The 26,580-nt window shown below is 39.8% G+C and overlaps 1 protein-coding gene and 1 non-coding gene across 2 annotated transcripts in view; both read left to right on the top strand.

Moving 5' to 3' along the window:
• The first annotated feature begins 2,110 nt into the window (after nucleotides 1-2,110).
• On the top strand, nucleotides 2,111-2,293 carry LOC130290112 (U2 spliceosomal RNA). Its single transcript, XR_008847511.1, has one exon. It is a non-coding gene; the product is annotated as a U2 spliceosomal RNA (small nuclear RNA).
• A 2,510-nt stretch (nucleotides 2,294-4,803) lies between these two features.
• Nucleotides 4,804-26,580, top strand: part of COL5A2 (collagen type V alpha 2 chain) — a 186,072-nt gene continuing 164,295 nt past the window's right edge. The window contains exon 1 of the mRNA XM_056534314.1: nucleotides 4,804-5,034. Within this exon, the coding sequence (XP_056390289.1) occupies nucleotides 4,947-5,034 (88 nt within the window). The 5' untranslated portion in view covers nucleotides 4,804-4,946. The remainder of the gene's footprint in view (nucleotides 5,035-26,580) is intronic.

Genomic DNA, 26,580 nt, shown 5'->3' with positions numbered 1-26,580 from the left:
GGGTTAAGCATTATTTTGTTTAAAAAAAAATTGTACAATAAAAGAAAAACTTTATAAACATGGATATTGTTTTACCCCCTAGAGGATACAGAGCGTAATAGGGGTCCTATCATGAAAGCTACAGAGGCCTTCAGAAGACACCTGGCATTTACCCAATTGATGCTGTCGTCACTATTGACTTAAGCATCTAGGGGTTAAATTATTAGCATCTGAGGTAACTCTAATGCAGGTCACTGATGGAGGGTGTGAGCTGCTGAGCGTAGTAAACACCTACAGTATATGGTGGGTGAAATATGTACTGAGCACATATATACCATAAACTTACGACATATGTCGCCAAGGGATTCAAAATGTCAGTTTCATGTTCCTTTAGGGTTTTTTTTCACTTGATTAGCATCTCTATCTATTATGAAAAAATATTGAATTATTTTATGCCATTTTTGAAATGGAGGTAACCTGACTATACTAAGACATGCTAAGTTTCAAACTTCTATACATAATTTAATCACAGTGTAATGTAAGTTTAGGACCTGCACGCCAGTACAATGATGACTGCCTTCTATTTATTCTAATTTATAAATATGTTACAATTATATTAATGAACTGCAATGCAGATTTCAGGTATCAAGAATATTCTAGCAAATAATTTTTTTTTTATCCATTTAACCAGTAGATCAAAGTTTATCACAAGAATAAGCCACCCAATCCAATGCTCAGCTTCTGCACAGATGCAGGCCTATTGCGTGTGGGCCAGCAGGATGTTACTGTCAAGGAGGGAGGGTGGTCATAGAAGGGACAAACTGAGTAAAGAAAGGCACACATTTATTTATTTGTTTATTTAATTTCAGTCATTCAGGCTCTGGACACAGAATCCTTGCCAGGGTCACAATGATGGATTTTATAGATCCTGATGATAACATGCTGTAACCAGGGTATGTAAAAACATACAATGGGATACGTCATTCATAGGGTTCCTGCTGTATGCTGGCTAATGCGAGTCCGCCAACTCCTGCTGTATGCTGGCTAATGCCTGTCTGCCACATTCTGCTGTAAGATGGATTATGCTATTCGGCACCTTCTGCTGTACGCTGGAGCTACAATTTAGCCACCTCCTGCTGTATGCTGGTACTACTAGTAACACCAATCTACAATCACCCTACTTCCAGCCAGGCCTATACATACAAAACCCATCCCCCCTAAAAAAAAAGGGATACTTTTTTTATGGTCATGCCAGTCCGCCACCTACTGCTGTATGCTGGTAACTACTAGTAACACCAATCCACCACCTCCTGCTGTACTTTGGCTAATGCCAATTTGCTACCTCCTTCTGTAAACTGGATAATGCCACTCAACCTCCTGCTGTATACTGGCTTCTACAAGTAAGTCACCTCCAACTGTATGCTGGCACAACTAGAAACATCAATCTACCATCACCCTCCTTCCAGCCAGACCTACACATACACAACCTTAAAATATATGACATACACAACCTACACATACATCATCCCCCCAAAAAAGGAATGATTTTGTATTGTTTTTCATACAGCAATTTTTTCTTTACTACTTTGAGACACCAGTTCTGTAACTACTCTCAAAAAATGGAACACTTGGAAAAATCCAAGCTGTCTTCTTCACTTGGCAGACTCAAAACCTGTTGCTACTCCCAAAAAGGGATAATTTTTGACATGCATCGAAAAAGCCATTGTGTCTTCTGATTAGTGATGAGCGGCAGGGGCTATATTCGAATTTGTGATATTTCGTGAATATATGGATGAATATTCGTTTTATGTTCGTGAAATTCGTATATTCAGTATGTTTGTTCCCTTTTTTCAATGCAAAAATCGTTATAAAATTCGTATAGTGCACATGTGCAATTAAATCTTTCAACTAACTAACACTATACCCTACACTAGAACCTATCTGCTAAACTAACCTACCCTATCTAAAGCTAAAAAAGGGAGGAATCAGTGTACTCTGGAAGTGCTGATATTCGCGAATATTTGCATATTCCCATATATGAAATATTCGCGCTCCACACCGATTCACATGGTAAATAGTATTGGAGTCTTTTTTGGGAGGGGTGATCACTTTTTTTTACACAGTGCACATCATTGTTCTCGGCCTTTTGGCTAAGTTCAAGTGTAGTATCTGTTCTTATCAGGTAGTCCACTGGTAGGATTGGATGGCTGCATGGAGGAGCAGGGGTACCAGGGCGTTTCGGGGCTGGTGTCACAGAACCAGCTCAATGGCTGGTCTGATGTGCTCTGTCTCCTCCAGGTCTGGCCATGAGGTTGGGGGGGTGTAGAGCTGAGGTACATTTGTGCTTCGAGGAGTGGCGGCCCTGGGGTGCCTAAACTCACTGGATGGATTATCCACTGAGTGGAAGCACTGCACCATTAATTCTTCACCTTTGGCACTCACCCTTGGTATCCCGGCCTTCTGGCTAGGATCAGGGAATTTTTTTTTTAGATCTAGCCGGATGACCGGGCAGTATATCTGCACTCATCTACTTATTTATTTCTTTTTGTTTGTCACTATGCCACTTTTACGAGTTTGTTTTGTACACAGGATTTGTCAGGATGCGGTAGCCTGAGTGTCCCTCCTGGTGGTCTAGGGGAGGTGTGTGTGGCCATTTGGTTCCTCACCTCCCTGCAACCCCTAGGCATCTTGGCTTTGGTTGAGATGCCATCAGTATACGGCTCCTTGGCTGACAACTTAGTTAACGCCTAGGTTGAAGTCAGGTGCATTTGTGGCCGCTTAGTAGCTTCGGCGAAAAGGGCCATTGAACCTTGTTCCTTGCAGGTGCCTTTTGGCATGGAGGTGAAGGGTAGGTTTGTTAGGGGGCCTCTCTCCTGTTGGAGAAGGGCTTTAGCGATAGACCACATCCTTTGTCCTTTTTCAGTGTGACAGGTTTGCACTTTTTCTTGCACTTTGAGAGCACTTGCCTCGGCTCTTAAAAAAAAAAAAAAAGAAAGAAATAAAATCATTGTTGTGATGTGTACTGTGAAAAAATAATGAATATTCATCATTAGGAATATATAGCGCTATATTCTAAATATTCGTGAAATGGCAAAGTGCCGATATTTGCGGAAAAATTTTGCATTTCAAATATTCACACTCAACATTGCTTCTGATACCTCTGTTTGAATTTTAACACCAACATACATCTAGCGACAACAAGGGATACTTTTGCCACTTCATTTTAGTGTGAGCAAGCCCAAAAAATCTGCAATTAAAGAAGCTGGTAGTTACCATGGGTTACCGCATGTCACCATAAAGGAGCCTTAAAAACTTCATGGGGTACTCCGGTGGAAACATTTTTTTTTTTAATCAATTGGTGCCAGAAATGTTAAATTTAAAAATCTTAACCCTTCCAGTACTTATCAGCTGCTGTATGTTCCACAGGAAGTTCTTTTCTATCTGACCACAGTGCTCTCTGCTGACACCTCTGTCCATGTCAGGAACTGTCCAGAGCAGGAGCAAATCCCCATAGCAAACCTCTCCTGCTCTGGACAGTTCCTGACATGGACAGCATTGTCAGCATAGAGCACTGTGGTCAGACAGCACTTTGACAGCACTGTGGTCAGACAGAAAAGATCCTTCACCCCCGTATCACGGCGGGACCCCACGATCAGACATCTTAACCCCTATCCTTTGGATAACTACTTGGCTCACAGTTTTCTTTTCATGCGTAGTCCTTATGGTAGTGCAATTTTTACCTGCAGGGTTTACAACCTTTTTTCAGGACAATTCCCTGCTGTGGGGTTTTGATCCTAATGATTTACATGAACTTATAGCTATGAGTGCACTAGACCTGACTGGAACCCTGAGGCCATGTTCACACGACGGAATTTCCGTGCCGATTTCCGCATTGGAATTCAGCACAGAGATTACACTGCAGCAGAGTCCTGTTGAATTTAAGTGGGATTTGGCTGCACTGTGCACATGGCGGAATTTCCATGCCAGATGTTTCCGGCACGAAAATTCAGTTTTCTGTGTCCACAGAAATAATTAACATGTCCATTCCTTCTGCAAACTATGCACGGAATGCATGCATCTATGAGATGGCGCATTCCTGTGCGGTTCTAGTGCCAGCATATTCTGCCGGCACCAACAGATTCCAGAATGTCCGCACAGAGATTTTCCATGCGGATATTCCAGCGTGTGAATATAGCCTTAGTGTCCTAGTTTAGAGCTGTGAGGCCCTTCCACAACTTCTGCTCTCAGACTAATTTTCTTTTGACTCCTCTCCCTCCTGCACTAAAGTTCAAATAAACACCACACTGAAACTCACTTCCTCCCAGAAGAGAGGTTGGGCTAGCATTAAGCTCCGCCTTATTTCCAGAAGGTTTCTAAAGTTTTAAAGTTATGTAACTATAGGTAACAGCCGCAGCATAGCCTTAAAACAAATCAAAGATGACATGTTAAACTTTCTGCAGCATTAAAGAATGTAACACATTATAAGTTATAAGCGCACATAAAACACTTAACCTAGACTTTTGTTACAGATACTACAATATAAAGGACATCACTGTACGAAGTTCCCTGTAAAGACCAATTACACCGTTGAGAAACAGAAATGCTGCTGGCAATCTAAATGAACAGATTCTATTAGTATTGTTGTTATAGTAATTTTCTTGTTAGGTGCAATATAAAACAGCATAAAAGAAATGCAGGAGGAAGAGAGTCATTTTGATTCCGGTTGTTTACCATCAATCAGACTCTGCTTGGCAGGGACTGGATGACTATAAGCCTGCACAAGCTGAAAGGGGCAGGAAAACTAGGGAAGGCTGCATTCTTCCTATTTAAAGCTGCAACACTTCAAAAAAGGTCTTGTTTGCAGACTTTGTCTTGGAGCTCACAGGGAAGAAACATAAACTGATAGCTTAATGGTGCTAAGAAGATCCTAACAAAAAGGAGAGCCACATGTCTATTAAGTAGACATTATGAATTTAATACAGAAAAGGAATTTAATAACTTTTACACTTTTAATAGGGCACTTTCTAGCTGTGCAAACTCAAGATGAAGAAAGTGGTAAGTGAAACAGCTCAGACTCTCTTTGTGACCTTTGATTTTCAGTGAAATAAGATCAGACTCTCTGAACTCTGTGCTTTGTCTCTTTCGCTTTCTTTAACAATAGCCATAGGTGTCAGTGCTGTGCTAGTCATAGTTTTATAAGAGTGGCCAATTTTGACTTTTCTTTAAGCTGTTGAAATGTCCTAGTCAGTGTACAGCACTGATCAGAGGTTATATGGCACAAAACTGTTCATGGCTATGTTTTTTATTGTTACCTGACAGAGATCAGATGGATCTGAGGGCTAGGGATGTACCGGGCATAGTTACTTGCTGAATTTTCTCTGTAGTTCTAACATCCAGCTAGGGTGGAGTCCTTGCCATGTCTTCAGGCTTTTTCTTTGTTGAGACAGAATTTCCTTGTCTATCTTTTGATCACTTTCCATATACTTTTCCTTTACAGTGATCTTGTTTAATATTCTAATACTACTATTCTTTTGCTCCTTTTCCACTTCTCATCTACCAATTTTATTTTTTGTTATATTTGATTGTGTTCCATTGTTAGAATGATGCTGAAGTTTGAGTGTTTCCAGAAGTCTAGTTCTCCCTTTAGGATTTTCTCAACCCCCTTGAGGACTTGCTTAACATAACAAAGACATTGTAGTGAAAATTTCACCTCAGTCCACACTCTGGTACATTTAACACATTTTTTTTACTAACTGATGTGCAATACCAAACTTGTATAGTTCATGATAGAGTTTAGAGGTTTACTTGATACTTTAAAAGGAGTGTCCTGTACATATGCACACACGCACACACACACACACACACACACACACAAGTTGCCTTAGTGTTTAGAATTTTCTTTGTAGTTACATTCTCTTGAATTTGTTTTTTTTTAAAACAATAAACAGAACAACAGCATAAAATACAAACAAATTGATTTTGAGAATAATGAATTGACATAAGCTGTGATTATTTAAAAAAGAGTGTATGAAATATTTTAAAAAAGCTTTATTTTACATTTTATCATGACTTAGATGTTCTGGCAGGGGAGAGATGGGAAAATCTCTTGAGCAACTTTCCCATGTACATTCATGCTTATAACACAAATACCATATGGGGAATTTGGGCTGTGTAGTATTACACCTACAGGAGGTAGCTAGCTCTGTAATGGTTAGAACAGTTGGCTGGACAGTTACGTCAGGGGTCATTAATTCTAAATTGGACTGTGTCATTGATTGGTTATTTGACTTAACTCTTAGTCACTGGGAAGATCTACACTAAAGCCTCAGACACACATATACCAATAATGTACACATATTAAGCAAATAACATGTCAATATTTAGCTTATACTAGACTTATACTAGACTCTTAGCAACTGGAAACTGATTAAATATAGCTTAAATATATGTTTTCTCTTTAACATTTATAAAATAAAGGATTTGATATTTACCAATATTGGTAACGCTGATAGCTCATCTAGCCTGCTGCAGGGTTTTTAATTATAAAAATGCACTAATATCATTTATTATGTCTATGATCAAATACTTTTTTATACACATATGGTCTGACAAAGATAATATATTATCAAAATTATAAAACTGAATATTTGCAATATATCTTGTTGGTAAGAATTCCATAAAGGGGTACTCCGACCCTAATACATCTTTGGGGGATAAGATGTCTGATGGTGGATAAGATGTCTGATCACAGGGGTCCCGCCGCTGGCAACCCCCCCCCCCCCCCCCCCAATCTCAGCACCCACCTCTGCAAGCTCTCTGCAGGGCTGGAGGTTCTGAGCGTACAGCGTGATGATCATGGGGCCGGAGTATCGTGACGTCATGACTCCGCCCCCGTGGCCGTCGCTCTGCACACTCGTAGCCTCCAGCGCTGCGGAGAGCTCGCAAAGGTGGGTGCTGACTGACAGATTGCGGGGGTCCCAAGCGGTGGTATCCCGCGATCCTTTGGATCCCCTATCCTTTGGATAGGGGATAAGATATATTAGGGCCAGTGTACTCCTTTAACTACTTAATTTTTAGGTTACAAAATTTATGGTCTTTAAATGCAAGTACAACTCCTAACTCAATTATTTGAATCTATATTTCTTTTCATATGGGCAGAGAGTCTATGCAGGGCTCCATTTCCCCACATGCAATACTATTAAAATACAGGAGGGTTCAGCCAGACTGGGGTTTACACTTGAAATCATTGGTTAAGCAGGAATAGGAGGAGAGAGTTGTCATTGTGTTATGAACCAGCATCATGAGGCGGCCTGTTTTAGATTTTGGCTGTGGGCCCCATCTCCTCTATGTAGATCCCTAATTTTAAAGAATTTGCCTAAGTAAAGGCAACACGGTGGCTCAGGGGTTAGCATTGGTGCCTTGCAGGGCTGGGGCCCTGGGTACAAATTTAACCATGGGTAACATTTCCAGGAGTTTGTATATTCTTGTTGTGTCTGTGTGGGTTTCTGGTTTTCTCCAACACTCCAAAGCATGCTGATGGGTATGAATTTGCTATTTAGATTGAGAGCCCCAGTGGGGCAGAATTTGATTACATCAAGCTGTTTAAAGTGCTGTAGAAGAATATGTTGGTGCTATATAAATACAGAAATAATAAACATATTTATGTGGCCCTTAAAGGTGTACTCCACTGCTCAGCGTTAGGAACAAACTGTTCACAGCTGTCATGCCCCCTCGCATAGACCTGAGTTAAGGGGGCGGGGTGTGACATCAGGAGGGGGCAGGGCTATGACGTCAAAAGCTCCCGGAGCCGGCTCCAGCTTTCGGAACAGTTTGTTCCAAACGCTGAGCAGTGGAGTACCCCTTTAAGCTTTCAGTCCCCTGAAAATACTCATTTGCTAAATTTAAATGAAAGAATTCACAGGCTCCAGGACTAAACAATTCAGTTTTTAAATTTTTTTATTAAAATAGCCATAAGGTGCCCATGCACCTTAGAATGAAATAGACTGAATCCACTGCTGCCTTCAGTGAGTTCAGCCAATTGTATAAGGTGTATCGTGGCATCCCAACTCCCTACCCACAAATCCTCGAAGAAGAAATATGAACATTCGACTGATAAATGTCTACGGGAAGGTCAGAATAACCATTAGCCATATAAATGTTCTGCCTGCAAATATTGAAAATGTATGACAACCTTTAGGCTACAATATTTTTAATACACAGTAGTCTTTTCTGGAATATTGTAACTTGAAACCATATTCAACATACAGGGGGAGAATTATCAATCAACCTGAAACCCTAATTGTCTGTTTTTTTCCCACAGTAACCAATCACAGCTCAACTTTTGAATCTTAACGAGCTCTTGTAAAGGGAAAGTGGAGCTGCGATTGGTTGTTATGGGAAAAAACAGACAATTAGGGTTTCAGCCTGATTGATAAATCAGGGCCACAATATTAGTAACAGTCAGGTTCTGAAGCATGTGTGAATGGCAGGAAGATCCAACCAATTAGAGTGAGCAATTTACTCATAAAGACATGTAAAAGGGCCTGTGATCAGCCAACCAATGAGAAAATACTAGTTTGTTTGCTGATTTTGTGTGGCCACACAGCACATCAGTCTGTATAACAATGAAATTAAAAGGCCGTATAAATGATCTCGTAGTCATCTAAAGATGACCCTTTCATTGATTAAGCTGTGTGAAAGCTCATTACATGAATGCCAGTCATTGAGATTGGTCCTTCTCATTGTGCAGTCTTTAGCCAGACTAAAAGGGCCTTTACTGAGGTGCATGCACTGATTGGCTGTCTAGAAGTGCCTCTCTACAGTACCAGTTACTAGTTACTACAATTAACAACAGAGTATTAATAATGTCACATCAGTAACTGTACCTATTGGGGCTCGTAATCTAAATAGCAAATGAACCTACCAGTATATTTTTGGAGTGTGGAAGATGATCAGAGTACCTAGGGGAAAACATTATCTCATGTTATATTTGTGAAGACACGAACTTTATGCAATTTTGCAGATTTTTTTATTTTACAGGTATACTAAATTGATCAGTCAAGTATGCACACATATAAGTGTATTAACTATCCTAAGGAGGCCACGAACCTTTGATAGTTGTCAGCCAAATGCCCAACTGGCCAACTGCTATTCTATCAGACTCCTCAATATACGTGAATGCTCGCCTCTAGCATGCATGTGGTCTCAATATGGACAGCAGGATTAGCCACTGCCAGACACCTTGGTCTTGGCTTATCTCTTTTTGGGGCAAAGAATCAGAAACATTGGAATTCAACATGCCTGACCCTTCTTTCCTCCAATATCTGCTGTCAGGAAAAAAATATGACACACCCAGACACATTTAGCGTTTGGCTGACATTTACCTAATGTGTATGGTCAGATTTAAGTTGCTACATAACAATATGTGTTATATAGCAGAGCAAGCAAATATTCAGGTGGTTGTGGGAAATATCTGATAATGCACTGTTTAAAGATTTCAGAAGTCTGCATACTGAAATATTATTCCAATTAGTCATCGAGTTCTTCCTAGCAAGTAATCTGACTTACTTGCATGATTCCAGACATTTCATAGGGTTACAAAATGTTGCTTCTAATGAAGGTTGTTTTAACATGTAATGCTGGCCAGAGGTTACAAACTCTACATGCAACCAATAAAAGTGCTGGCTTCCTGTCTGATGACGTAATGGCTTTATGAATGTTTTAGCAACAAGGTTGGATTAGAGTTTGCTTGGAAAATATATTTTATTATATAGACAAGAGACAATGAGGAGCTATATTGCTTTGTTAATACTCCAATTGCAAATATACAACATTTGCTTTTGAAATACTGACATGCCTGAAGTCTTTATTGGTAAAAGGAGGAGGGATTAACTGATACTCTTTGAAGAAGTAGAGTCAGTGGTGTATGGGCAATAGACTTCTTGTAAGCCCATACAGCGCTCTTCATGTCTGTACCAGGATGAGTGGGCACCCCATCAGTTGGCAATCTTTATCATTGACTGACAGTTATCTTTGTATGCAGCCTCATAAGGATAGGCTTGCAGTCACTGAGTACGATCACCCACTGCTAAATTACTAGTTGGACTGGATCACTTCCTGCAAATCTGCTCAGCTCTTCCTGCTCTTTAACGTGCTGCCTACAAATTGTAGTGCAATTTCAACAAGATCAGTTCCTTTTTTCACAACAACATTTCTAATTACCTACTGCAGGAGTCTGGTGCCCCCCATTTTATATCACGACTTTAGTACATGGACTCTCCTTAGGTTCATAACAGTGGCATAGGCTAATTGTCTGTGATGATGAAGTGAGATGGTAGTAATCCCTCATATGTCATGTGACTTGAGTGGTGTAACCCAGATTCCCTCTGTGTGCCCACAATGTTCTTTTAGGAAGTTTTTTTTTTTATTCAATATCGAAAATAGAGAATACAATTACTCATTCATAATTCAGATATCAATCATTTATGTCCCATCCCCTTTTTTGGTCCACTGGAGTAAAAAAAAAAATTAAAAATAGGAAGTTATTCTGCTTACACAAAGCACAGGAAACAAATTCTGCAAACTGTAAACTTTACTCCTAAAGCAGATACTTTGAAATGTTGCTTGCATTTTGTACAGTTTATTGTACGATAACTTAGGATTAGTAAGGAACAGGATTGGGTTATTAGTCACTATTGGGCTTTTTAGCAGATATTTTTCCTTGTGATAAATAAAGCAGGAGTGCAGCCACTCTGCCTTGGTAGACAGTTCTTAATTCTTAGTTCCTTTTGTAATGCATGTAGCTTTTATAATGTACCAGTGTGGTGACCTTATGTACTGTGCCTAGTGACAAGGATCTTTTCAGGGGTAGTTCTTTGGTAAACTGTGTAAACCTCCCCCCCTTACTTGTATGGGCAATGCTTAGACACACCTTTTTTGGCGCACCCAGGAGAAATAACTTGACTTTTTGGTGTGTCACTGGACCATGGCCTTAGGCAAAATGACACTCAGTGTATTTTGCAATGGGGTCCTTAAAAAATGTCTCTCTATTCCTACTCCTGTTCCTGTACTTCGTTCTTTAAAAGGGACTACTCAGGTGGAAGACATTTTTTTTTATCAACTGGTGCCAGAAAGTTAAACAGATTTGTGAATTACTTCTATTTAAAAATCCTAATCTTTTCAGTACTAATGAGCTGCTGTATGCTTCACAGGAAGTTCTTTCCTTTTTGAATTTATTTTCTGTCTGACCACAGTGCTCTCTGCTGACACTTCTGTCTATGTCAGGAATTGTCCAGAGCAGGAGCAAATCCCCATAGCAAACCTATCCTGCTCTGGAGAGTTCCTGACCGGAGCTTGACATGCAACCATATTCTGCTTAAACTCGGTGTAGGCATTACATATGCATATGTAATGTAGAAACACAGTTGTATAGGCCTTCAGCACTTTCAACACATACTTTTCTGTCCAGAAACCCTCTCATACTACAGTTACCTGCCTCAAGTTCGGCAGCTGGTGAAGCTGTACTTGGCCGCCATGGCTGCTTTTATGGTATGCATGTTGAAAGGGAGCATGTGGTATACCATCTGACCATACAAATCCGGATGTGTTTTTTCTTTAAATGCTGCAGCAGCTAGACTGTGTATAATAAGTCTTGCAATACACCCAACTATTACTATAAAGTTAATAAAGCTTAGTCAGCCTTTCTTTCTGCTTGTGGTTATACACTATAATGTTTTCTGACATTCGTAAAATTTATACTTAAAATGCCTCATCTACCAAAAGCTTCCTGAAAGAAAAACAGACAAAGAAAAAAATGCATTAAAGGAGTTCTTCACCTCTGTATTTTTTTGAAAGTTTCTGCACATTGGCTAATTTGTCAATTTGCCATGTAATTACTCACATTACACTTAATTTCATACCCAATTATAGTTCTATATTATACTATATATCACATTGATGACCCTGAGAAACCTTTCCTAGTGAACATGTGGTTGCTTAAAATGGGCAATCTCGCTGCAATGGTGCATATTGATTCTGTAATAATGAAACCTTCATATATTGTGTGCACTACTTTTCCCTTAAGGGTATATTCACACATACAGTATCTTAGTAGATTTTAAGCTGCAGATTTGAAGCTATGTTCAGTCAATGCGTTTACATGGATGTCTGCAGCTTCAAATCCTGTGCATCAAATATGGGCAGGATATTGCACGTGTGAAAAGACCCTAAGAATGAATACATTTTAGATGTAACAATCATTACATACATTGATTTATATATGTATTACGGTCAGTTTGGACATTTACCACAATGACTATGCTAGCAATAATGATAATAAGATGCATCTTCCAATACAGGAAGATGCATCTTGATCATAATTTCACTATGAAGTAATGGATTTTATGTTAATTCTTCTAGACTGACACTTACTTAATTCAATAATACACTGGAATAATACACTGGAAACCAAAATATGCTGCATCATAATTTACCTGCTCACAGAGAGGTACAATGTCAGAGATGCTAAACAGGAAATTACTTGGCAACCAATGGCTTTGATGAACATCTGTTTGTCTGCTGCTTCTCTTCAACCTATTACTATTCACAGTACAAAAGATGCAGCATGTCAAATTCAAACCTGGAATTTATTACAAACATTGAGCTGAATTCCATTAGAATGGCTTCCACCCCTTCCCTAAAATAAAAATAAAAACCTTCCCTATTCATATGTGACTCATTATACATGTTCAACATACATCTCATGCAAGAGATCAAACAGTATATTCACTTTGATCTAGGTATCAAAGTTGGTTACAATATTTATGCAGAAGATGAGTGCCAACTCTAAAATACATGATTGGGTGTGTTGGCAGCAGTTTATGATATGTGTTAGACAATGTATCTTGTAAATGAGGATCTAATTGCTAATAAATTATCAGATTGTAACCTGAGAAGGTCCAGAACATGATCACTTAATCACTAAAATGACTGGCATAGCACCACATAGTGATGGAAAAGACAGACTTTATTCAATAGATGCAGTGAAAAAGTCTGGCTGTGCATATCAAGAGAAACAACGCTGGCATATTGGTATTTCTTGCCAATCTATGGCAAGATTGTGACTTCTACACCTATGCTAATCAACCTTGTTGCAATGTTTGATGCTAGTTTTCAAGAATGAAAACATACAATCCTAGAAGATAACAAAATGTTAGTAGTGTAAGTTCATTGCAAGTAAACTCACCTATATCACATATATTTGCATATAGTCGGTAAGGCTGAAAAAGTTCATCAGGTTCAACCTGTAACACTACTGTGTTAATCTAGAGGAAGGCAAAATACTCTTATGAGGCTGATGCCGATTGCCCCAAAAATTCCTTCCCGACTCCAAGTATGGCATTCAGAATAAACTGTGGATAAATATCCCACCACCAGAAATCTAGTAGCTATAACATTTCATAAAAAGTAAAGCATCCAGGCACCTCCTGGACTTTGTCAGTGAGTCAACCATCACAACCTCATGTGGCAGAGAGTTTCATAGTCTCACTGTCAGGATGCGGAGTGGTATGCGGGTTAGACACAGGTAGTGGATCCTCTATGTCAGTGAGGTGATGGCGTGGGTCGTACCAGTGGAACGGAATCTAAGGGGTTACTGGTTTTCACCAGAGCCCGTCGCAAAGCAAATAAACATAGTAAAATTTGAAAATGATAAAAAAATATTGCCAAAAGTTCTTAAAATTTTTTTTTAACATAAAACTTGATTTTACCAATAGGTTATTAATAATAATAATAATAATAATAATCAATCATCATCATCATAATAATAACATTCCCTTTAACGTGCCCCTGTCATGTAGCAGAGACATGCCATAAGTATTGATTGGTCAGGGTCTGAGTGCTCATGCCTCCACTGATTGTTAGAATGAGCCTGCAGAAGCATGTGGCTAAGTGGTGCACTCCCCGACTCACTGCATGTGATGGGGGGGCGAACACTCAAATCCTGACCTTTGACATGTCATAAGTTTTTTTTCGAAGAATAGGGCCAATTATTGTGATTGGCTACATGTTGGCTGCTATTAAGTGGAGGTCCCTCTAAGAATTAATCCATTTAAAAAGTAAATTAGGGACAACCTTTTTAAATAATTGTCTTACATTTACCATTTTCTAGACTAGCTCCCAAGAGGAATGAGCACTCGCTGGTGTTGAGGTTTTTTACCTTGTAGTAATTTATTGTATAAGCCCGTTACACATGCTGTTTCAGGCTGAATGACAATGTAAATAAGCTGGGTGCTGCTACAGTTCAGAAGTCTCACAAATATTACCACTCATGCTGCTTTGGCTCATTAAGTAATGAATAGCTCAGCCAAATAGTGGCTGTTATGTAGACAAATAAAAAAGCAATGGCTATATAATTTTACATAGTGTGTTTGCTTTTAACCTTTAATGTTTCATAAATAGTTCACTAACAATAAACCCATATATAAATATTCACATTGATATGTTTCCCAGTATGTACCTTTTTAAAAGCAAGAATAAGCAAGTCAATAGATTAGACATTAAAAGGAAGGAGTCCATATTAAGGTATGTTCTGTATCAAGAGATATGAACTCTACTTGTGAAAACAATTTTGCATGCTGCATTATCAGTGAGGTCACCAAACTGTTTCATTAGCATAGGTCTATACCAGGGACAGTTGGCTAAAAGTTCATCCCACCCTCTGTGGATGAATCCTATTGGATGAGTTATAAGCATACAATTGATTGACTAGCTATAATCTCATTCATTGAACATTAGGCATACACATGCTTATACATTTTGGTCACTACCAGGCAGACTAAATGCCATTTTAAAAATAGTAAAAAATAAAAATAAAGGCAGGGAGGGTGTTAGGGATAGAAGGGCAATAGGCAGGGACAGAAAAAAAAACATTATGGTGGGAGCTACCCTTTAAATTTCTTTATCTATATGGTTAAAAAAATGTTTTTATTTTTTTTATGGCTGGTCTGTACCACTTTTTAAAAATAATAATATCTACTAAGAGTAGTCCAACATATTTGATCCATTACTATCTTTCAGTTTGCGGGAAATAGTAAATTCTCTAAATGTAATTGTCAGTCACTGCAATTGTTTTAATCCTTCATAGCTGTAGGTTATGTTTCTTAGAAATAAATGGAGATTGTTACGTTATGCGCTCCGGCCTCACATGCTGGCTGTGAGCGCATGGTCCCGTTACCTGCTGCTGCCGGCGGGGCTGGGATTCGCATCGCGGGATGTGCCCGCATGCAATTCCCAGTCCGTCACTCACCAGGTGCTTCTCCTGCCCCCGCCACTGCCTCTCTCCTCCGGTGTGCGTGTCCCCATCCCCTTGGGCGCATGCGTGCTGGAGCTTTAAGATTTAAAGGGCAAGTGCGCCCATTAGTGTAGTGCACATGTGGCTCATTGATAAATTCCACCTCCTCCCACACTTCCCTGCTGGATCTTTGTTGCCTTGTGCCTGAGAGAAAGCATTCATGAGAGTTGCCTTACCGTGTATCTGATCCTTTGCTCTGTGACCTGACCTTGCTCCTCTGCCGCCTGCCTACTGACCTCCTGCTACGTCCTGACTATGCTACTGTGCCACCTGCCCTGACCTTCTGCTATCCTGACTACAAGCTGCCTTATCCCTCCTGTGCCTCGCATCTTCTCAGCCACCTGTGTGGTCGAGCTGTGCCAGGGGTAGAGACCTGGGTGCCGCCTGCCGCAGCAAGTCCGTCCCTCTTTGCAATGGGCTCTGGCACCTTAGACTCTGCTCTCTGGTACGGTCCGAGTCATCTGCTGCCACAAAGGTCCAGCGATCCACATTCACCGGTGTTCCTGTCTTCTGAAACGTGAGCGTTACAGAGATTCAATGAAAAATGTGTTTTGCAGACAATCCACACAGTGATATTATAGTATGAAGCACTCTTTTATTGGACATAGCTTTGTTATGGAATAAGAATCTTATTTGCCAAGTAACAGTGTTCTGTAATAGTACACAGCACATCCATATAACTATTGTGGGGTGTAGAATCACACTTTTTTAAGGTAAATGATTTTCCAGTTGAAAACTATAATGGAGGACAAGTTCCAGATGTGTGCTTGTTTTGGAACAATGTCATGATAAAAGTGGAATTTGCTGGGCACATATAAAGGAATGGAAAGAAAGCTGTAAGACAGCAGGGACAAGCAAGTAAAGAGCATGGAAACAGAAACACATTGGAAAACTTTAGATAGCAAAATATGGTATAGGATAAATAATAGGGACATTTCATGGACCTAAGTAAAGATGATATGTGTAAAAGGATAGGCATAAGTTCTGTGACATTCCATCCGTTTTTTACATGAGAACCCTATTGCATGGTAAAATCATTCTTGTACAGTTGTACTAACATTTGATGAGACTGATTTGTATGACCAGACTATTATCCATAGGTGTTGTATGTATCGTATTTTTCGTCATATAAGACGCTCCGGCATATAAGATGCACCCAATTTTAAAGCATAAAAATCTAGAAAATAAAGATTCTGAACCAAATACAATGTAAAGTATAGGACAGTGATCTTCAACCTGCGGACCTTCAGATGTTGCAAAACTACAACTCCCAGCATGCCCGGAAAGCCAACTGCTATAGGAGGTAGTTCTCTCGTGTCCCTGCCGCTCCGGACCCATCACCGCTCATCACTGCTGCCCTGGATGTCACCCTCCATCGCGGTCGCCGCGTCCCCGGGGTGTCCATGTTGCTTCGGAACATCTCTGCTGCCCGGTATCCTCGCTCTCACGTCGCTACGCACGCCGCTCCTATTGGATGACGGGACGACGTGCGCGATGACGACGAAGGAGAGCGCCGGCCATGCAGGGGATCCCGCAGGAAGCAGACACCGAGGAGGCAGGTAAGGTCCCTCCCGGTGTCCTGTAAGCTGTTCGGACGCCGCGATTTCACGCCCGGCTGTTGATGGACGCAGGGACCACCGGTTTTATTGTGTATTTGCCGTATGAGACACACCAACTTTTCCCCCCCAGTTTTGGGGAAGAAAAAGTGCATCTTATACGGCAAAAAATACAGTATATTTTGTCCGGGCCCAATATTTTTTTTACTACAGTTCTACCATACAACTACTCAGTTGCAGCTGACTTCCAAAAGTATCTTTCCACCTTATCTTGTAAATCATAGATAGATTTTACTTCTGCTAGTAATGCCTTTTAATGGCTTGTTTACTCTTGGGATTTGTAGAGCTCTGTAAACTTTTCCAAGGAGGAAATGTGTTTTACATGTGTGCTAGTGATTGACAAGTTGTCTAACACCACAGATTGAAAAGAAAACACAACCATTAGGAATAATTATTGTTATCTACAGGGGCCAACTAAATGTGCAGCTTTGTAGTTCTCCTTCATGTTAACTACAGGGATTATGGGGAAGATTTATAGAAATCTTTGAAGAGGAAGAGTGGTACAGTTGCCCACAGAAACCAAATAGAGCGTGTCTTTCAATTTTAAGAGGCTTTACATTTTTTTTTATAAATAAATAAATAAAAGTAGCAAGCTAATTGGTTGCTGTGGCCAACTGCTCCACGTTTCTCTACACAGATTTTAATAAATCTCTCCCAATAAGTTCTAGTTAAGTTATAAAATGAAACAACTAATGTTGGCGTAAATAACCAGCATAGTGTAGAGAACCACTATAGAACACCTTGACAATACTTTCGGTGTAGGAGCATTTTATTTAGGACACATGGTATTTGGTTTACCCCCCCCCCCTTCCGTACCGCTATTAGATCTTCAAGTCCCAACTGCAGTCCTGTTGGTTCTCTCATTCACACTAAGCCAACCAATGGACTGAGCAGGAAATGTCTGCAGAACATCATTGAAAGGAGAAAGAACTGGACAACAGCAGGGACCAGAAGTTCTGACAGTGGCAGCGGTGAGGGAGATAGGATGCCATTCTTTATTGCTGAAGAAGTTTAGTTGCCAGGAAAACCCCTTTAAGGTAGGGTCACACATAGTGTATACACTGTGAATTTCACTTTGTGAGAAATCTTCTGGGCAGCAGAGAATACACTGCACATTTTGCTATATTCAGACACTCAGGGCTTCCCAGCCACAGCCCTGTGTGTGCAGTTCGATTTGGAGGCGGGTCTGCACCTCACGGTTACGTCCAATCCTTTTAAATGCTGGTGGGTCCATTCACACTTGCTTATTTCTGCTGCAGGTTTGCTGCTGAAGAATTTGCTGCCCATTGACTTCAATTGGCAGGAAACGCAGCTACATCAATTCTGCAGCAGATCTGCAGCAGAAAATACACACGTATGAATGGGCCCTTAAAGGCAACTCAGGTAAGATTGTTCTCCCCATAGTCATCTATAGGAAATAAAAAAGAAAATATAGAAATAATAAATAAATAATAAAAAATAGAAACAAATAGAATATATAGTTACATATTTTTTCATTAATGAGAAAATAAAATAGGTGTCACATTTCCCTTTAATTAAAAGTCCCAAAATTAAAAAGTATTTTGATTAGATATTACTAATAGTTTTTTTTTAGTTGTAAAAAGAACTGTCTGTTACGAATACTAATGAGTTGCTAGGCTGCAGAACTAGTCTTCACCTATAGTAGCCCCTTTCTCTGGGTCCTGAACATGCCTTCCCATACTCCGATAAAATTGCCCCCAGGTCTTAATAATAGACCCCACCAGTAAACCCACATGATATACATACTAACTTGTACCAACAGCAAGTATTAACCAGGATGACTGCAGTGGATGGGAACAGTAGTAAACTGTAGGATAGTCCAGGAGTGTCCATGGCAGTCAGGAGCAAAACTAGCATATGACTGAGCAGCTACTCACTTAGTAAGATTGTGAATTCTAGGAGTAGCAGTACTCACAATCTGATTTATTCTAACCACCAACATGCAAGAAACGTATGCTGAGAAACCTGATTGCACAGAAACACTCAGAGATAGACATTAAACAGCAGGCTAGCAGCAGGCCAAAGGTATGTGGATCATATACAGCAGCTGATAAGTACTGGAAGGATTAACATTTTTTAATAGAAGTAATTTACACATCTGTTTAACTTTCTGGCACCAGTTAATAAAAAAAAATGTTTTTCCAGTGAAGTACCCCTTTAAATAAGCTTGGGGTGGAAGAAGCCATATCAAAAGCCAGATACTACCAAAATCCATCATGAATCTATTCCCCTATCAACTACTAAAATCAAAAGACTTGATAATGACATAGCAGATGTAAATCTGCCACGTGTAACACTATATGTTATATATACTGTACATTGGTATATGTACACTTGTGCTCTAGTAAATGTGGATTAGACGTTTGCTTTTTCATATTTTTATGATATCTGGACTCACTTTACAACTGATTTATTGCATTTATGCATTTAAAGGAGTAGTGTAGTAAAAGATAACTTATATAAGATATAGATCGCGGGGGTCCCCCCACTGTGACCCCCTGTGATCTCCTTAACAGGGCCCAGCAGTCTGCTGAAAGGGGGCATGCCGGCTGCGGCTTCCTGCGGGGTTTGGAATGGCAGCTTCAGGCAACCTGCCAGGTCCCCATTTAGGAGATTGTTGGGGTCCTAGAGGTTGGACCCGTTGCAATCTATAACTTATCCCCTATCCAAAGTTATTTTTCACTGCACTAATCCTTTAATAAATATTGATTTAAAGCCTAATGAAAACTCATTCCTAATCAGTATTTGTGTTATCTCTTCTCACACAGAGGAACAAAAATCCCATTCAAAATAGCTTCTGCTGTGGAAGTAAAATGTCTACTGGAGCCATTAGGAATAATCTTTTTTTCCCTTTCCTTTTCGCTAATGTCTTCTTTTTTCTTTCCTTTTAGCTTCATGTCTTTGCAGTCTAGATTCATTTAACAGCAGCAGGAAATCGTTATCCCACCATAAAATTCCATTCCAGTGATGCTGTAATTGATTCCTGGGATTTCTTTCAGTCACAATGTATGTGCCATACATTAGTAGTACTCAGCATGAATAAGATTACCTTAACATGCTACAATCAAGTTCATGACTATATCTATGTTGACTACATAAATAAATTACAAGCTTGTTTTCAGGACGTTCCTTTGCTGGCTATACATACTTTTTTCTTAAAATAAAATTCAGTTACCTCCTGTTTTAGGTAGGGTTCACACAGTGTAAAATGTAAAAATATAAAAACTGCTGTACAATAGATTCGAAAAGTGACAGTATTTTTATATCTAATGTGCCCTAAAAAATCTAGGGAAGCTTACCTAAATCTTGACACTGGGGCGTCTTTAAGGTTAAGTTCCCTGACCAAACTGGCTTCATATCAGGCCCTGGTTGCAAACCACAATGCTGAGAGTATAGATGAAAAAGGAGCTGATAAAAATGCCTTGTTTTGGAGACAAGCAGTGTGGCTGAATTCAGATAACCTATGTGTGGTGTCAAGTAGATCAATGATTGGCCTGTAAAAACGGGTCTGTTCATCAGAGGGCCAGTAGGAAAGCATCAATGAATTGGTGGTGTGCTACTGGGATAACCCATTAGGTAAGAGCTGTCGTTGATCAAGGCATGGAGAGTGTCATGGAGACAACACAGTTAGCTGACCTAAAGATTTGTTGTCTGGAATTGGTGGACAGAGAGAGCTATGAAACGGGATAACTAGTAGAATGATGTCCATGCCCACTGAAGTGGTGTAAGATGTAACACATTCTCAACCAGGGAATGGGTTAGTTCTGGGTAGTCTTCTAGGGTTGTGAGACATGTCAACACTTAGCAAAGATGGTTCAGGGGTGCTAGACATATCTGGGGGGAAAGGGGATGCAAAGATTAACATCATGGTAGGGACTGAAGAGCAGTGTGCATCAGAAGGTTTGCTGCCTTTAGGCCTGTAGTGTGGCCTGGTTGGCTTAGTTCTGTGGGGGAAAGTAGGCTGGATGAAGTGTCGTTGGAGGAGTCAATTGAGGAAGTGCTCTTTATAAGTGCCTGGACTGATCATGACCCCTTCCTGTGCGTGTACAAAAAGTAGTGTGGTATAGTAAAACTGTGAGTTCCTCAGTAAAGCAACAGTTACCTGAGGAAGAGGGTGTGTTACACCAATTTTGTTTTTATGCTTGTTATTGAGTACCACCTAGAGTAAAGTGCAACTAACATGCTTCTGTGCCGTAAATGAAACTTATTTTCAAGCATTTTCTGGCACTTCTAAATGAAGAAAAAGTAAAAAACAACAACTTCAGTTTTACCAACTTTAGCAACTTTTTGAAACTATTCTGATGCTGCCAGCAAACATAGTGGAGGGGAATGGGCAAAACCTGTGCAGAGAAAGAGTTGACCAGTTGCCAACAGCAACCAATCTGATTGCTCCTTTTATTTTTCAGAGGCCTTTTAAAAATTAAATTGTCTCCTATGATTGGTTGCTAGGAGAAATGAAAAATGATTGATTAGGAATGCTTTCAGCTTAGTTTTTACTACAGTATAATGAACTCATTTGTTTAAAAAATTTTTGGGTAAATTAAATAATCTTAACTTCAGCCCCTTTAACTTAATATTAAATATTACACTGACACTAACATTTTCTACTCTATTTCTAGTCTGTGTTTTATTTAATTTATTTCGTACTGTACCACAAAAAACATGCTTGTCTGCAACAGGAAACTATGTATTGTATGAAAAGAAAATGAGTACTTGCTTAGACAGGCCTTTCATTTGCTTAAGAACAGATGTCTTGAGACGTGGCACAAGCAGCTTTCTATTTCACATGAATTTATGTAACTATTTTATTTAGTGCAGAAAATACATTGGCATTTTTTTTTTTAAATCCAGTTATTTCAGCTTTATACAGATTATGACAAATACCTAAGTAGCTTTTGTATAGAGTGCTGACTTATTTTTTCATTGCTTTTTTTCCCAATTTGGTCTTACAAGTCTTCATTTTGATACATATTGGCCCTGATTTACTAATGTAAACCCGACCTGTTTTGTCGAGTTGTGCTCCAGAAATTCTGTCTGTGCCAGAATGTGCACCAGAAATTGTCTGTGCCAGAATGTGCGCCAGAAATTCTGTCTGTGCCAGAATTTGTTCCGAAATTAAAAAAACAAACAAACAAAAAAAAAAAAACCCTGACCAACTCTCTATTTTACTGATAAACCCCAAAAAGGGGCATGGTTGCTGGGAAAAGGGGTGTGGTCATCATTTAGTGCAAATTAAGCCAGAATGTGTACCATGATTTCTCTTAAAGATAATCTATTTGATGATTTTGGTTCATGTGTGAAAATAGAACCCCGTTATTGGATTTCAGTGTCAGACTGACACCACATTTATGCCTTTCCTCTAGATTTACTATACCTTAAAGGGAAACTGACAGGCTGTTCATCTACACTAAACCCAATACACTGGGTTATAGTACAGTTGAACAGCATTAAAATGACTGGTCACTTACATAAATTGGTCCATTGGATTAAAATGTTCTGTCTCTCGGTATCTGCAGTGCTACAGCACTTCTGTGCTTAATTGAGATGGGAAGCTAGCATGCCGAATTCTCCTGCCTCCTTTAAATGCAGTGATATGCCTGTCCCTGTAATAAATACAGTTGTCTCTCAAGTTACAATATTAATTGGTTCCTGGACAACCATTGTATATTGAAACCTTAACTCTATGGAAACCTGGTAATTGGTTCTGAAGCCACCAAAATGTCATCCAAAATAGGAAAAAAGTAAGGAGTAAACAAAAATAAGTAGATATTCATCAGATAGACTGGCATAGCGCTATGTATAGAGGAGGCAGGAGAGCTCCGTTTCCCTTTATGGCTGTGTTCACACGTTCAGGTTTTTAATTGCAATTATTAAATTTAATGCCAGGAATAAATCTTAAATGGAGGACATTTATAAAGGAAATACTAAGCTTTTTCATTTCTTTTCACATCCATTCATGCTTTTGTATTCAATACTTACGGTTAAAAACCTGAACGTGTGAAAACACCCTTACTGTACTTATGGTGGATTTTGAATTTAATTGTACTAGAGGTAGGTGGGCTTTACTTGTACTTGAACTGTAAGTAGGTGGCAGCATTTCTTGTAAAAGGACTGGGTGACATTAATTGTACAGTGGGCTTGGCATTCATTGTGCTCTCTGTGACCATACAAAATTGACAACTGAATAGCTGCACTAATAATTAGTTCATTCATTCATTATGCATTATTTAGACACTATTACTTGAACGAGGAGATTTAACTGAGCATGGTATTGAGTAACATCAAGTGGAACCTTTCCCCCAAGTTATGCTGCCCTATATGTAAAGTAGTTTAGCTGTAGTTAGTATATAAAGCCTGTAGGCTTCTCTTGTTGTCTTTTCCCTATGCGCAGTGATAGGATAAAATGTGTGGACTTATTTGAAGCGGCCCCAGGTGCCTGCTGCAGGCTTTACACTGTAATATAAAATGAAACCAAAAGAAAAAGAAACCACTTGAGAACGGACCATGTATAAACTAAAATGAGTTTTATTGAGAATAATATCAAGACATATAATGATTACACACACAGCATGGACAAACAAAAAGTGGGAACCAGGGAGCAGGGGGAGATAAAAAGAAAGTAACAATAGTATATATAGTGTCCAAGTGTGCTGAACAATTTAAAGTGCCAGCAACGTGCCATGAGTAAATAGGACCAATATCTTAAAAACGCACACAAAACGGATCACAGAGAAAACCAGATATAATAATGGCATAAAACAGTGAGACTCCCTCCGCTCCCCAGTTACCCACCAGACCTCCAGACCTTTGGAGGTCTGGTGGGTAACTGGGGAGCGGAGGGAGTCTCACTGTTTTATGCCACTATTATATCTGGTTTTCTCTGTGATCCGTTTTGTGTGCGTTTTTAAGATATTGGTCCTATTTACTCATGGCACGTTGCTGGCACTTTAAATTGTTCAGCACACTTGGACACTATATATACTATTGTTACTTTCTTTTTATCTCCCCCTGCTCCCTGGTTCCCACTTTTTGTTTGTCCATGGTGTGTGTAATCATTATATGTCTTGAAATTATTCTCAATAAAACTCATTTTAGTTTATACATGGTCCGTTCTCAAGTGGTTTCTTTTTCTTTTGGTTTCATATTTAGAGTATTTACCACAGGACCCTATACATCTATGAGCATATCTCCTCCCCCTTTTTTGGTGCTTTGACTGTAATATAAAATGTATCAAACAATTGTTTGTTAGGGCTGGGTTATTATAGGGGCCAAACAGCCCTTTAGGTAGCTTTTAGCACTTCTCCATTCCCCCCTTACAGCACCAACAGAGTACAGTTATTAGTACAGGTGACAATGTCCTCTACACCATTTTAGTGACAGCTTACATAGCATACTGCAAGCCAAATACTTTTTGATATCTAGCCCCAGCATAGTGGAACTGGTAACTTACTAGCTCACAGTCCACTTCGTGATGTCCAAGCCCTGCTTGTCAAAGTAGTAGTGCTATTCCTACAATAAAGAATTGCCCCTTCTGAAAGGTGACTTTTTGTGTCACACTTTTGCTATTAATTGTTACCTTTTTATGCACTATGCTCATAGCTGTATTCTGTCTGGTCATTGGAAGCCTAGGAGCCTAGGTTTTCAACTTTTTTGCCCTCCGCCACAATCAAGCGTACAGGCGCTGCCCACTGTCTTGCACTACTTGTAATTAAAAAGGGCATAATACATGCAGAAGGCAACAGACCATTAATACATATATGTATAAAGATAAAACACTCCTGTTCAACAACCAGTCTATCAAGTATAAAATGACATTTTTAGGGTTATATTTTTGCAATACTGAACTGTTCCTTCAACCCCTGTGCACAATTGGAGTTTAAAGAATAAAAAGGTTATCAGATAGACTATTGGAACATAGTAACTTTACTATTATAACCCCAATTTTGCTAATCATTCTGGTTCCTGAAGGAACTTGTTCATATTTTTTTATACTGTATCTATATTAAGTAACTATTCTGTCATTAGCTGTATGCACATTTCTCTTTCTGTAATGATATAATTTTATCAAAAAATAAGTCTGTGTGTATGTTTCAGAAACACTGTGTTGCTGAACTACTTTAATAGGGATGAATTAGACCTTTGCCAAAATGCTGGCCATCTGGATGCAAAGTGCTCATCTTATGTATGGTTTATCTTTGATGTCACATACCTAATAAAAGACAGAAAACTGTATTCTTGAGATAAAGGGTTAAGATACGGTAACAATCATAAAAGTTGATCAAGCTTTCTTGCTCAGGACAGCGACACACAAGCCCTTTGCCATCCACATAATGTAAAAGAAAATGTGATTCTTTGGACCAGAACAGACCACACAACCATGGGCCCATTGTACATGCTTTTGGTGGTGAACAGGGGTGGAATGGGATTTCTGACCATTCTACAGGGTGGGCCATTTATATGGATACACCTTAATAAAATGGGAATGGTTGGGGATACTAACTTCCTGTTTGTGGCACATTAGTACATGTGAGGGGGGGGGGGAACTTTTCAAGATGGGTGGTGACCATGGCGGCCATTTTGAAGTTGGCCCTTTTGAATCCAACTTTAGATTTTTCAATAGAAAGAAGGTCATGTGACACATCAAACCTATTGGGAATTTCACAAGAATAACAATGATGTGCATGGTTTTAACGTAACTTTATTCTTTCATGAGTTATTTACAAGTTTCTGACCACTTATAAAATGTGTTCAATGTGCCAATTGTTCTCTGCCAATTGTGTTGGATTGTCAATGCAACCCTCTTCTCCCACTCTTCACACACTGATAGCAACACCGCAGGAGAAATGCTAGCACAGGCTTCCAGTATCTGTAGTTTCAGGTGCTGCACATCTCGTATCTTCACAGAATAGACAATTGCCTTCAGATGACCCCAAAGATAAAAGTCTAAGGGGGTCAGATCGGGAGACCTTGGGGGCCATTCAACTGGCCCACAATGACCAATCCACTTTCCAGGAAACTGTTCATCTAGGAATGCTCGGACCTGACACTCATAATGTGGTGGTGCACCATCTTGCTGGAAAAACTCAGGGAACGTGCCAGCTTCAGTGCATAAAGAGGGAAAAACATAGATGAACAGTGGCTGCAGGCTCTGCTCTCGTTCGCTGCTGCGTTCGACCAACCACAGGGAAGCTGTCCTTAAAACCATCTACCGGTGGTACTTCACTCTCTCGAGACTCCACGTTATCGATCCGAACTGCTCGGATCTTTTTGTCTTTTTGGGAGGAATTGTGGCAATCGTGGCTCCCTCCTGCACATACTGTGGGGTTGCCCTAAGCTTACTCCCCTCTGGACTGGAGTCCAGTTACTCCTACGTGGGTTACTTGGTGGGGGTTTTACACTTCATCCTAGCTTGGCTCTATTACTTCGGAATCTGGATAGACTGCCTACAGACGTTCGCTCATCAGTAGCGCACATACTAATGTCAACCAAACTCCTAATCGCCAGAAGATGGCGTTCTCCTGATGTCCCTTGTTTGCTTGAACTGATCAATGCGGTCAACCTGACCTGTGGCTACGAGAGATCATATGCCCTTGCTCACTCGCATGCCCCTTGGTT

Source organism: Hyla sarda, chromosome 8 (genome assembly GCF_029499605.1).
Source record: "Hyla sarda isolate aHylSar1 chromosome 8, aHylSar1.hap1, whole genome shotgun sequence".
NCBI classification, from domain to species: Eukaryota; Metazoa; Chordata; class Amphibia; order Anura; family Hylidae; genus Hyla; species Hyla sarda.
The sequence above is the reverse complement of the archived record's forward strand: the minus strand, read 5'-3'. Positions and strand labels throughout refer to the sequence as shown.